At 42.5% G+C, this 13042-nt stretch overlaps 1 protein-coding gene across 3 annotated transcripts in view; it reads left to right on the forward strand.

Annotated features, from left to right (window-relative positions):
• The window catches only part of cenpt (centromere protein T), a 54805-nt gene that overhangs the window by 18146 nt on the left and 23617 nt on the right, over window positions 1–13042 (forward strand). For 2 of the 3 annotated variants that reach the window (XM_067997831.1, XM_067997832.1), the window contains exons 9-10: window positions 1358–1485; window positions 11591–11980. In XM_067997831.1, coding sequence (XP_067853932.1) covers window positions 1358–1485; window positions 11591–11980 — 518 coding nt within the window. The remainder of the gene's footprint in view (window positions 1–1357; window positions 1486–11590; window positions 11981–13042) is intronic. The other variant, XM_067997833.1, reaches the window with a different exon arrangement.

Below are 13042 nucleotides of genomic sequence, written 5' to 3' on the forward strand. Positions count from 1 at the left end.
ATTTAAGTTCAGGGAGTAAATGCCAGTGTTGCACCAATACTTTGCTCAGTTGAATGTAATTTGATCCCAGATAATTAACACATTTTCAGCTCTACATGGCTGATCTTAGAGCATAAAAAATAGGTATCATTCTCGAACCGCTCTATCCCCTTCCCCCAATTTTCTTTCCTTTTTTTTTCCCCCCTTCTGAAAGCAGTGATTCTTGCAGAGGTACAGTTGCTCACCATGTGTAAGCCTAGATAGTGAGTGTTTGAGGTTATTTGATAGTGGGGGCATCACAGCTGAGACCAGTCCTGTACTTATTCAATGTGCACAAAGATATACCGATCACTGTATAACAATTGGTAGTGGGAACTGTCAGATTTTACCCTTCTTAACACAGAGGCACTGAAACCAATTGTAGCGCTTCATAAACAAGGATCCTAAAGCCTCTGCCTTTTTATCAACCCTTGGAGGCGAGACAGTAAAGAAAACTCCAAGCCGAGTCAAATTTCTGATGCCCAAATGGCTCAGTTGATAAATACACCGCCAATTGTGGAACTAAGCCATACACATCAGAAATGTTCGACTCCTGGTCTGTATCAAGGTGATCTTAACGTGTCAATAGGAGTGTTACAATGAATCTCGGTGCCTCTGGACAAGAGAAAAGAAAAATTAGCTGAGAGTTCCTGCACCTGATTGCTATTCACTGCTGCTGACAAGTGCCTGCATATGGATGATTAGCAAGGACAGGTATGGCATCTCAGATATTGGAGCAAGTTATCGATCAGTTTGTTAGACAAGTGAGAGTCCAATTTCCAGGCAACCGATAGCATTAATTAGGGCTCAAACTATCATTGATCTTTTGATCGTTTTGAATTAGTCCCATCTAAGGAGTTGTGGGAAGAATATCATTTCGTCCTGTGCATTTATCAAGGCTGATGCAGAGCCTTGCCCAAACCCAGTGGGAAGAAGAAGATAGGTTGTTAAAACGGAAGACCACATAGGAAGTCGCCCAAAAACATCTGCTGTAGACTCCTGATAAATCGTGACCACTGGTTTATACGGTTTTAAAATGCTGCTGTTTTTATAATCGTGATATTTTAATGTAGAAGATATCAGGTAAGTTGGAATAGTAATAGTCTAGAGCCTGGTAGCTCCAGCAGTGAGTGTTGCAACCTTCTAAAGTGCAGATTGGACAATTTTGCCGGTTTGCAACTGGTCCTCCAAGTGATCCTCTCATCTTAGCCAAAATCCAGAGTGCAAGAGCTAGTGAGACCTGCCTAGCCTTACGTAAGTGTATTTCTGGTCAACAGAACATCAAAGGCAATTTATGGCACCTGTGGAGAATGTATTAATAATATTCTGTCTGTTGCAGGTCAATTAATGTTGACACTGAAGAGTCTGTGTCAAAACCAGTTCTGAGCAGAAGACAGAGAAGAGACAAACTCATCAGTGAAGATGATTTTGAAGAAGGAGTACTTTTCTACCTACGGCAAACAAAAGGTATAGTAAATATTTTATCAAATCCGTTTCCTCCCGCTTTTAATTTTTTTTTCTGGGCCCTGCAGTTCCCTTGGGTTAGACGTGTGCATATGTGGCCTGCTTCTTCAGCGTCAGCTACTCTTGTAACTGGATGCGAGAAGCTAAGTGACAACAGCCTGCAGTGGCTCACCCTGATTTATTTAGTTCCATGGATATGTGGCTCCATGGAACTAAAGCAAAACTATTCTAATGGTTTGCGACAGTCGTACATGTGTGCAACTGGCACACTGGGGTTGGAAAATCCCTTGAGTAGACCTCGCGCCTACTGTGTGCCATGACACTGTCTGCTGCCTGTGTTTTAACGGCCAGGCTGCGCTGTTATCAGGATGTTTGTGTTGATGTTGTGCAAAGTTCCCTTGGGTTTAATCATTGTGTTGTTGAAGGTGGGGCTTCTCCACCTTACATTTTACATGGTTTGCCCAGAAATGCAGTGTGATCGTTGAAGGCCAGGATAACACACATTTTCAAACTTGCTTCCTGGCCTTTGAGAGTAAGTTTCTTAAAGATGTTTGGCTGGTTTGAGTGAGTGTGGGCTTGTGCTATTTTTGTCTTTTTGGATTGCTTTTGTTGCACTTGGTTTGGTGCATTTTTTTCTATATTATGACTTAATTTTCATATTTTACTTTCTTTGCCATTTGAAGGGAGTTTTAATCTAATTTTAAGCAGCTTTCACTGGTACCCAAGGAGATGGGTGTAAAGACTCAAATAGAATTACTTCGGCATCTCCAAGGCGATCTGCCTTACATGTCTACACTTCACCGGGGAGATAGTCTCTACTGCAGACATCCTCCAGGATTAGGATGGCTCTGCCTGTGGCAACTTCTATGCAGCTGTCTTCTTTCAAACTGCCTCAGTCGATACCTGTCAGATCAGCCGGTCTGTGGTGCAGTGCTGCATGAGGTCAGTGATGTCTTGTTTACCAGGACTGATGAGTTCATCGCTTTTCTATGGAAAAGTCTCTGCACTTTTTCAGAATGGCTGGGTTCTTGAGTGCAAGGCCTTATTGATGGAACCCGTGAGACCAGTTGGCTACTTTCACCAATTTTATGGCTTTTATAAATAGGACAGGATTCCACTAAATTAACATACAGCTTGTTGTGACCATCAGCACCACATTGTGAAGGTGGATGCCAGGTAACCTAGAAACTGCAACAACACATTTATTCTGTAGTAGTTGACAGCTCCATAGTTATTTCATGGCATATCTAGACTGGACCAATGGATCCTGAATGATCAGGGATAGTCTTTTCATACATCACACCAATACAAAATCTTTGATACACAGCTGAAGGAAAATATAATGAGGCATATGCCTCCACAAGGATACAAATAACGCATACCACAAGCATGCTTTTTTAAAAAATTCGTTCATGGGATGTGGGCGTCGCTGGCAAAGCCAGCATTTATTGCCCATCTCGAATTGCCCTTGAGAAGGTGGTGGTGAGCCGCTGCCTTGAACCGCTGCAGTCCGTATAGTGAAGGTTCTCCCACAGTGCTGTTAGGGAGTTCCAGGATTTTGACCCAGCGCCGATGAAGGAACGGCGATATATTTCCAAGTCGGGATGGTGAGTGACTTGGAGGGGAATGTGCAGGTGGTGTTGTTCCCATGCACCTGCTGCACTTGTCCTACTAGGTGGTAAAGGTCGCGGGTTTGGGAGGTGCTGTCGAAGAAGCCTTGGCGAGTTGCTGCAGTGCATCCTGTAGATGGTGCACACTGCAGCCACTGTGCACCGATGGTGGAGGGAGTGAATATTTTTAGGGTGGTGGATGGGGTGCCAATCAAGCGGGCTGCATTGTCCTGGATCGTGTCAAGCTTCTTGAATGTTGTTTGAGCTGCACTCATCCAGGCAAGTGGAGAGTATTCCATCACACTCCTGACTTGTGCCTTGTAGATGGTGGAAAGGCTTTGGGGAAGTCAGGAGGTGAATCACTCGCTGCAGAATACCCAGCCTCTGACCTGCTCTCGTAGCCACAGTATTTATATGGCTGGTCCAGGTAAGTTTCTGGTCAATGGTGACCCCCAGGATGTTGATGGTGGGGGATTCGGCGATGGTAATGCCGTTACATGTCAAGGGGAGGTGGTCATTGCCTGGACAAATGTTACTTGCCACTTATCAGCCCAAGCCTGGATGTTGTCCAGGTCTTGCTGCATGCAGGCTCGGACTGCTTCATTATTTGAGAGGTTGCGAATGGAACTGAACACTGTAAAATCATCAGCGAACATCCCCATTTCTGACCTTATGATAGAGGCTGAAGCAGCTGAAGATGGTTGGGCCTAGGACACTGCCCTGAGGAACTCCTGCAGCAATGTCCTGGGGCTGAGATGATTGGCCTCCAACAACTACTACCATCTTCCTTTGTGCTAGGTATGACTCCAGCCACTGGAGAGTTTTGCCCCTGATTTCAATTTTACTAGGGCTCCTTGGTGCCACACTCAGTCAAATGCTGCCTTGTTGTCAAGGGCAGTCACTCTCACCTCACCTTTGGAATTCAGCTGTTTTGTCCATGTTTGGACCAAGGCTGTAATGAGGTCTGGAGCCGAATGGTCCTAGCGGAACCCAAACTGAGCATCGGTGAGCAGGTTATTGGTAAGTGCCGCTTGATAGCACTGTCGACGACACCTTCCATCACTTTGCTGATGATTGAGAGTAGACTGATGGGGTGGTAATTGGCCGGATTGGATTTGTCCTGCATTTTGTGGACAGGACACACCTGGACAATTTTCCGCATTATCGCGTAGATGCCAGTGTTGTAACTGTACCGGAACAGCTTGGCTAGAGGCGTGTCTAGTTCTGGAGCACAAGCCTTCAGCGCTACAGCCGGGATGTTGTAGGGGCCCATAGCCTTTGCTGTATCCAATTCACTCGGCCGCTTCTTGATATCACGTGGAGTGAATCGAATTGGCTGAAGACTGGCTTCTGTGATGGTGGGGATATCGGGTGCAGGCCGAGATGTCCACTCGGCACTTCTGGCTGAAGATGGTTGCAAATGCTTCAGCCTTGTCTTTTGCACTCACGTGCTGGACTCCGCCATCATTGAGGATGGGGATGTTTGCAGAGCCTCCTCCTCCTGTTGTTTAATTGTCCACCACCATTCATGACTGGATGTGGCAGGACTGCAGAGCTTTGATCTGATCCGTTGGTTGTGGAATCGCTTAGCTCTGTCTATAGCATGTTGCTTCCACTGTTTAGCATGCATGTCGTCCTGAGTTGTAGCTTCACCAGGTTGGCACCTCATTTTTAGGTATGCCTGGTGCTGCTCCTGGCATGCTCTTGTACCCCCCTCATTGAACCAGGGTTGATCCCCTGGCTTGTTGGTAATGGTAGAGTGAGGAATATGCCGGGCCATGAGTTTACAGATTGTGCTGGAATACAATTCTGCTGCTGCTGATGGCCCACAGCACCTCATGGATGCCCAGTTTTGAGCTGCTAGATCTGTTTTGAATCTATCCCATTTAGCACGGTGATAGTGCCACACAACATGTTGGATGGTATCCTCAGTGCAAAGACGGGACTTCGTCTCCACGAGGACTGTGCGGTGGTCACTCCTACCAATACTGTCATGGACAGATGCATCTGCGACAGGTAGATTGGTGAGGACGAGGTCAAGTAAGTTTTTCCCTTGTGTTGGTTCGCTCACCACCTACCGCAGGCCCAGTCTGGCAGCTATGTCCTTCAGGACTCGGTCAGTAGTGGTGCTACCGAGCCACTCTGAAGGCAAGATTCTCCAAGATCTGGGGACGTCCTGATATACAATCCTGCAAAGGTATCCAAAATGATAATGGTGTTGTGCATGCTGTGGTTATGCTTTCAGAAGAAAGATCACCATGGAGTTGGTGGAAGGGCAGGACTGAAGAGGGCAATGGTAATGAGTCTGGGCTACGTACGAAATAGGAGTAGGCCATTCGGCTCCTCGAGCCTGCTTCGCCATTCAATCAGATCATGGCTGACCTTCAATCTCAACTCCACTTTCCCGCCCGATCCCCATATCCCTTGCTTCCCTTAGAGTCCAAAAATCTATCTATCTCAGCCTTGAACATATTGAACGACTCATCCACATCCCTTTTGGGGTAGAGAATTCCAAAGATTGACAACCCTCTGAGTGAAGAAATTCCTCCTCATCTCCGTCTTAAATGGCTGACCCCTTATCCTGAGACTATGCCTCTTGTTCTAGACTCTCCAGCCATGGGAAACAACCTCTCAGCATCTACCCTGTCAAGCCTCCTCAGAATCTTATGTTTCAATGAGATCACCTCTCATTCTTCTAAACTCCAGAGAGTATAGGCCCATTCTACTCAACCTCTCCTCATAGGACAACCCTCTCATCCCAGGAATCAATCTAGTGAACCTTTGTTGCACCGCCTCTAAGGCAAGTATATCCTTCCTTAGATAAGGAGACCAAAACTGTACGCAGCACTCCAGGTGAGATCTCACCAAAGCCCTGTACAACTGTAGTAAGACTTCCTTACTCTTGTACTCCAACCCCCTTGCAATAAAGGCCAACATGCCATTTGCTTTCCTAACTGCCTGCTGTACCTGCATGTTAACTTTTTTTGTGTTTCTTGTACCAGGACACCCAAGTCTCTCTGAACACCAACATTTAATAGTTTCTCACCATTTAAAAAATATTCTGTTTTTCTGTTCTTCCTTCCAAAGTGAATAACCTCAAATTTCCCCACATTATACTCCATCTGCCACCTTGCCCACTTATTTAACCTGCCTGTATATCTCTGCAGACTCTTTGTCCTCCTCACAGCTTACTTTCCCACCTAGCCTTGTATCGTCAGCAAACTTGGATACACTACACTCGGTCCTTTCATCCAAGTCATTAATATAGATTGTAAATAGCTGAGGCTGAAGCACTGATCCTTGTGGCACCCCACTCGTTATAGCCTGTCAAAATTCTGTCCGTTAACCAATCTTCTATCCATTCTAATATGTTACCCCAACCCCATGAGTCCTTATCTTGCGTAACAACCTTTAATGTGGCACCTTATCAAATGCCTTTTGAAAATCCAAATATACTACATCCACTGGTTCCCATTTATCTATGCTGCTAGTTACATCCTCAAAAAGCTCTAATAAATATGTCAAACACGATTTCCCTTTCATAAAACGATGTTGACTCTGCCTAATCATATTATGATGTCCCAAGTGCCTTGTCGCCACTTCCTTAATAATGGATTCCAGCATTTTCCCGACTACTGATGTGAGGCTAACTGGCCTGAAGTGAAAGCCAGGTGCCTTTTGCTTGCCCTGGGTGTGTGGGGAGGGGAAGCGGCCAGATTCTACCCACTGCCCCCCACCCCCCACCTTAGTGGGAGGAGGGAAAAATCATAGAATCATCATCCTTTGATTAAGCTCCAGGATATTTTACCATCTGGCTCATAACCTCGGGAGAAAAAAAATTACTAAATTGACAACTAAACTGGATATTCAATAAAGTTGGGTTTTAATTTTAAATGTAATTCAGACAGTTATGATGAGTGGGGCATTTTCCTGGATTAATTTTTGGAAACAGCATGTTATAGATTCCAGAAAGCAACTATCAATGGGGCTGCTAATTGCATTACGCAACTTGCTGCTTTATTTCACAATATAACATTCTGTGCTGGGAATTTGAGAACAAATATTTACGTGCCAAGGTCAGCCTGTTGTTAGGTATGAAAAACAGTGAGGCAGATTGTAAGATCATCCAGTTGCATAATGTGTTGTATGTTAACCTCAGGGTTAATAAACAACAACTAATTCAAAATCAGAAAGTATGTATGTTGTCTGCAGTTAACACATAAAAACCAAAACTTCTCAATGTCAGCATGCTTTGGTAAACCCAGACTTAACAAAACCAAGTCAAACGTGTGGGTTATACCAAATCTACACTAATTGGCTGGCTCAAGGACAAGTCAGTTAATCAGCAATTTAATTTTGTTTGTTTAATTTAAAATATTAAATCAACTTAAATGAATAAACAGTTCAGCATCTCAGCCCTCACATTAAAGAGAAATGATGGGGCACAAATCAGATACACTCACTGCTCCTGACTCTAAACAGTATATATCTGATCAATAAAACCCACTTTTAATGACCAGTTCTAAATATTCATTAATTTTAACATTTCATCTTTACAAGAGAAACTGGCATTGAAGAGAATTTGTCCTCTCACCCATCTCTGCTATATACTGTTTTGGGAAGATTATTAACAGATGGTTCTCCATAGACTGCAGCATCAGGTTACTCCGTACTGTTAGCTGAATGTGTGGAAGCAGACTGATAGCCCTGTTTCCAGCAGTCCACTGCAAGAATGACTAAAGAAAGAATATTACATTTTTGAAATTTTAATTCTTAATTCAGGGCAGTTACAATTCTCTGAGCCTCCCTAGGAACACAGCTGCATTTGGAAGGTTGCGGTATGGGGATCTGTAGGAGCTTCGTATTTCTGGAAACTGTCTAGGTCTAAACAATTTATTCAAATTATCAAAAACTTTTTTTAAAACACAAGGTAGAAGTTATACACTGATTTTCATACTGGTGTGGTGTGGGGGAATTTTCTCAACAAGGCCGTTGGAGGAGGGCGCATTGACAGACTATTGGGGGATATTTGACAAGTATTTAACATGCCTTCGGCCCAAGGTGGACAGGGGTTTGAGGTAGCACAGTGGGGCACTAGGGCTATACCACCCATTCTTTTTAAACCAATCTAAACAGTTGTATTTTAGTTCAGCCTTAATAATTGGTACCTTTTGTGCATAGATGTTAAATATAAATTCTCGTATCAGTGAAATTCATAGCTTATGACAGACTTATCAATGACTAATGTCATATTGCCTGGATATAGGGCCTGGATCAATGAACCTGGTCTCTCATGAGGTACACTTTGGATAAAGTGATAATTCTGCTGGAAAGTCTTCTGTGTTAGCCTGTTTGGCTTAGGTCAATGTGGTTTCTTTGGTTTACCAGATTGTCTGTACTGATGGATTTTAAAGCAAATGTAACACCTCTATTCAAGAAAGGAGGGAGAGAGAAAACAGGAACAGCAGGCCAGTGAGCCTGACATCAGTCATCAGGAAAATGCTGGAATCTATTATTAAGGACATGGTAACAGGGCACTTGGAAAATCATAATATGATTAGGCAGAATCAACATGGTTTTATGAAAGGGAAATAGAGTTTGACCAATTTATCAGAGCTTTTTGAGGATGTAACTAGCAGGGTCGATAAAGAGGAACCAGTGGATGTAGTATATTTGGATTTTCAAAAGACATTCGATAAGGTACCACACGAGGCTATTACACAAGATAAGGGCTCATGTGGTTGGGGGTAATATATAAGCATGGATAGAAGATTGGTTAATGGACAGAAAACAGAGAGTAGGAATAAACGGGTCATTTTGAGGTTGGCAGGCTGTTACTGGTGGGGTGCCGCAAGGATCAGTGCTTGGGCCTCAGCTATTTACAATCTATATTGATGACTTAGATGAAAGGACCGAGTGTAGTGTATCCAAGTTTGCTGACAATACAAAGCTAGGTGGGAAAGTAAGCTGTGAGGAGGACACAGTCGGCAAAAGGATATAGACAGGTGAAGTGAGTGGGCAAGAAGGTGACAGTTGGAGTATAATGTGGAGATATGAGGTTATTTACTTTGGTAGGAAGAATAGCAAAACAGAATATTTTTTTAAAGGGTGAGAAACTATTAAATGTTGAGGGATTTGGATGTCCTTGTACATGAAACACAAAGTTAACATGCCAGTACAGCAAGTCATTAAGAAGGCAAATGGAATGTTGGCCTTTATTGCAAGGGGGTTGGAGTACAAGAGTAAGGAAGTCTTGCTGCAATTGTTCAGCGCTTTGGTGAGACCATACCTTGAGTACTGTGTACAGTTTTGGTCTCCTTACCTAAGGAAGGATACACTTGCCTTAGAGGAGAGATTGAATAGACTCAGCCTATAATCCTGGAGTTTAGAAGAATGAGAGGTGATCTCATTGAAAGATATAAGATTCTGAGAGGGCTTGATAAGGTAGATGCTGAGAGGCTGTTTCCTGTGGCTGGAGAATCTAGAACTAGGGGGCATAGTCTCAGGATCAGGGGTCAGCCATTTAAGACTGAGATGAGGAGAAATTTCTTCACTCAGAGGGTTGTGAATCTTTGGAATTCTCTACCCCAGAGGGCTGTGAATGTTCAGTCATTTGAGTATATTCAAGGCTCAGATCATTAAATTTTTGGACTCTGGTTACTAAGTAACTTGTTCATAGGAACCTGGAGTACATGAATAATTGCAAAAACCGCAGGAAATACAAAGCAAAGCCCATTAACACCTGAAAAACCCAGGTAGGTTAATGTTTTAGGTAAAGACTCTATTAGAACTTGAACAGAATTCTGTTGAAAATTCATCACCTGAAATGTTGCGCTATCTTTTCTCTTTTTAGATGGTGATGAGCCTGCTGTGTATTTTTGTTTCTATTCCAGAATTCCAACATTTGCACTTTTATATGTCAAAAACCATCTGAAGCTGATTGTAAAATGAATACTGAAATATTGCATAAGACCATTCTCTGTCTTAATCTACTTGGAAAGACAAATATCAAATCAGATCAGAACTATACATTACAAGATTTATTTACAAATTATGACCAATGAATCACAAGAAAATTATGCAATTCATCTCATGTACAGAGCTAAAAATCATAAATTTTTGTTTTTTGCAGCGGTCCTATAGGCACAGAACTTGGAAATGTCTTTTTTGTTGGTTTAAAAAACACAGTCCAACATTTGCTTCTCCAGCAGTATATTTTTGGTTCTTTAGGTCTTCTCCCACAGTGCACCTAACCGCAGCTTACATTGTGGAACTCTTCTGTCTGACTGCTCGGCATTCAGAAAGAACAGAGGTTCTTTAGCCCACCATCCAGTTTTAAGTTCAGTTTCTGTTTGAAGTGAATGTCCACACAAATGTTATTGGCATTATCCACAGCTGGCACAATGGTTACATTCAAGACTAATTTGCCCGATGGAAGCTCACAAGACAACATTCAGGACATTATACAACATGCAAAAATTCAGTCATTTAACCTGATGGTATACTTTTTTTTAAAAATACAATTTTATGAAAAAAGACAGCAGTGAAAAGGTACCAACACCTATCTACCACAGTAAAACATACCGGTCCATCGAAAGAGAAACATGTCGCTATGCTGCCGGTCAACATACACTGCTACCTCCATTAGCATTTCAAACCAAATCAATTTAATCAAACACAAGATAAAAGAAACCTGCCTTGTTGTCCCCAGCCAGCTGACCATCTTAAAATAAAGAAATACAGCACAGAATCCCTTTTAACTCTGGTTACAACAGAATTTAACTATGTACCCAAGCCTAGCATTGACATAAAGTTCTGTTATCAAGAATGCTAGAGAGGAAGTGTTAGCACGGGAGAACACATCTGAGCTCATTCTTCTCTTTGCCTAATGTCCACATGCACGTTCTAATAGATGATAATCAATTGTGGAAATCTTGGCTGGTTTTATTCCTTTTAGCCAGGGAAGACTGAAGCAATTGTAACAGCTCTACTACCACTTTTCTAGGATCAGCTAACAGACTAGGAATTGAATCTGGAACCTTCTGGTCTATGGTTCAGCTACATGCTGTCCTTTCCAACTGAGCCATCAGGGATGCCTACCAATTGCACTCCTAAATTGAATAGAAGGTTTGCAAAGGAGTAGTCTGGGTGACTTACCTTCTGGTTTTCCCTTCAACGCTGTGGATAATTGCTTTGATCTTGCTCAGGATTGACCAGTGGCAGCATTGCTGTGAGATCAAGAACTCACCCTGGTGAAAATGTTGGGTACGAATTGGCAATTTACCATTGTGTTGCTTCACCAGGTACCCAGATAATGATTACACATTAGCTTCTGTTAGTGATGACAATTTCTAATCAACATAATAAGCTTGGCTGTAATTTAGTTTTAAATATATTTTGACCAACAAAGTGGAATTTATAATGTCTTTCCTTAACTTATTAGTTAATAGAACACCTTATAAGCAATAAGGTACTGAGAAATTTCTTTCATAATTTAGAGAAACCGTTCCCTGAAGTACAAGAAACGTCAAGTGACAGCACTGGGAAAGAGAAATCCAGTGCAAACACAGTGCAGGATGAACTTGCTGTAACTGAACTGTACACTTCACCCTGGCCAATGAAAAGTGATGGGATGGAGGCTGTTTCAGCTGGGACTGAAGAGATGAAAAATGAATTTGGTCTGAACTCGGGGCATACCCTGCTTAAACAAACTGAATTATCAGTACCAGCTGAAGAAGAATGTGCAAAGACAGCCTACACAGAAAGAGCCAGCTCTCATCGTCTCATTAAAGAAAAGAACTTCTTGACAGATATCGACCACCAGATGGAGTATAGTGCAGATAAAATTACCGAGGATCTTCAAGTGGACGAAGAGTCTACGGATCACGGTATTGCATTTCAGTCATACTGTTGTGTTGTAATATTGCTGAATCCACTAGATTATAGAGCAATTAATATGTGTTTTGTATTATTGAAGAGGTTCTCGGGGCAATTTTCTTCGGCTGAAAAGTGTGCAAAATTATTTAGCTCAATATTACTGCATATTTGTTCCATATACTCTGCAAAGCAGTTGTTATTGGTACTGTAGAAATTGTCCCTATGAAGACTCAACTATTTGCAGCTCTTTCCTATAAATTTCTTTGCTTTTTTAGTCTTGTCCTCAAAGGAATTATAGGAATTTTAATTTCTGTTTTACAAGTGTTTAATGCAGAATTCTGAACTACATCAAAAACGCAAAACATAAATGGAGGTTGTAACTAATTTTCCCCTTATAAAAATGTGACCATTCACTACTGCATTTCACACCCTCTTGAAAGTGGTGGCTCTGTAAAGCATGAGATACCCATTCATAACTTTGGACCTTATTAGGATGGAAATGGTATTTAGGCTCATACCACTTCTTATTATGACTTAAGTATAGTGCAAGGAAACCTCATGTCATTATGAATTACAACTTCCTTTTGCATTGTGCTTTCTGGATTTGAATCCAGTGTGGCTAGTTGTGATAAGTCTCCTCTCTCCCAGCTGTGAAGTAGTAAGTGAGCTGAGCTTGGTTAGTGCCAACGTAATGCCTAATGGATCCAAATCCATAGTGCACATCCCAAGTTGGTACTAAACGATATTAAAATGGCAGTTTCACTTAGATCACAGGACAGCTAAATTGGGCAGAATTGACACTACAGTCTTCAGCCAATTCAATGCACTCCATGTGATATCAAGAAACGGCTGAGTGCACTGGATACAGCAAAGGCTATGGGCCCTGACAACATCCCGGCTGTAGTGCTGAAGCCTTGTGCTCTAGAACTAGCTGTGCCTCTAGCCAAGCTGTTCCAGTACAGCTACAACACTGGCATCTACCTGACAATGTGGAAAATTGCCCGGGTATGTCCTGTCCACAAAAAGCAGGACAAATCCAATCCGGCCAATTACTACCCCATCAGTCTACGCTC

This window comes from Heptranchias perlo, chromosome 16 (assembly GCF_035084215.1).
Source record: "Heptranchias perlo isolate sHepPer1 chromosome 16, sHepPer1.hap1, whole genome shotgun sequence".
NCBI classification, from domain to species: domain Eukaryota; kingdom Metazoa; phylum Chordata; class Chondrichthyes; order Hexanchiformes; family Hexanchidae; genus Heptranchias; species Heptranchias perlo.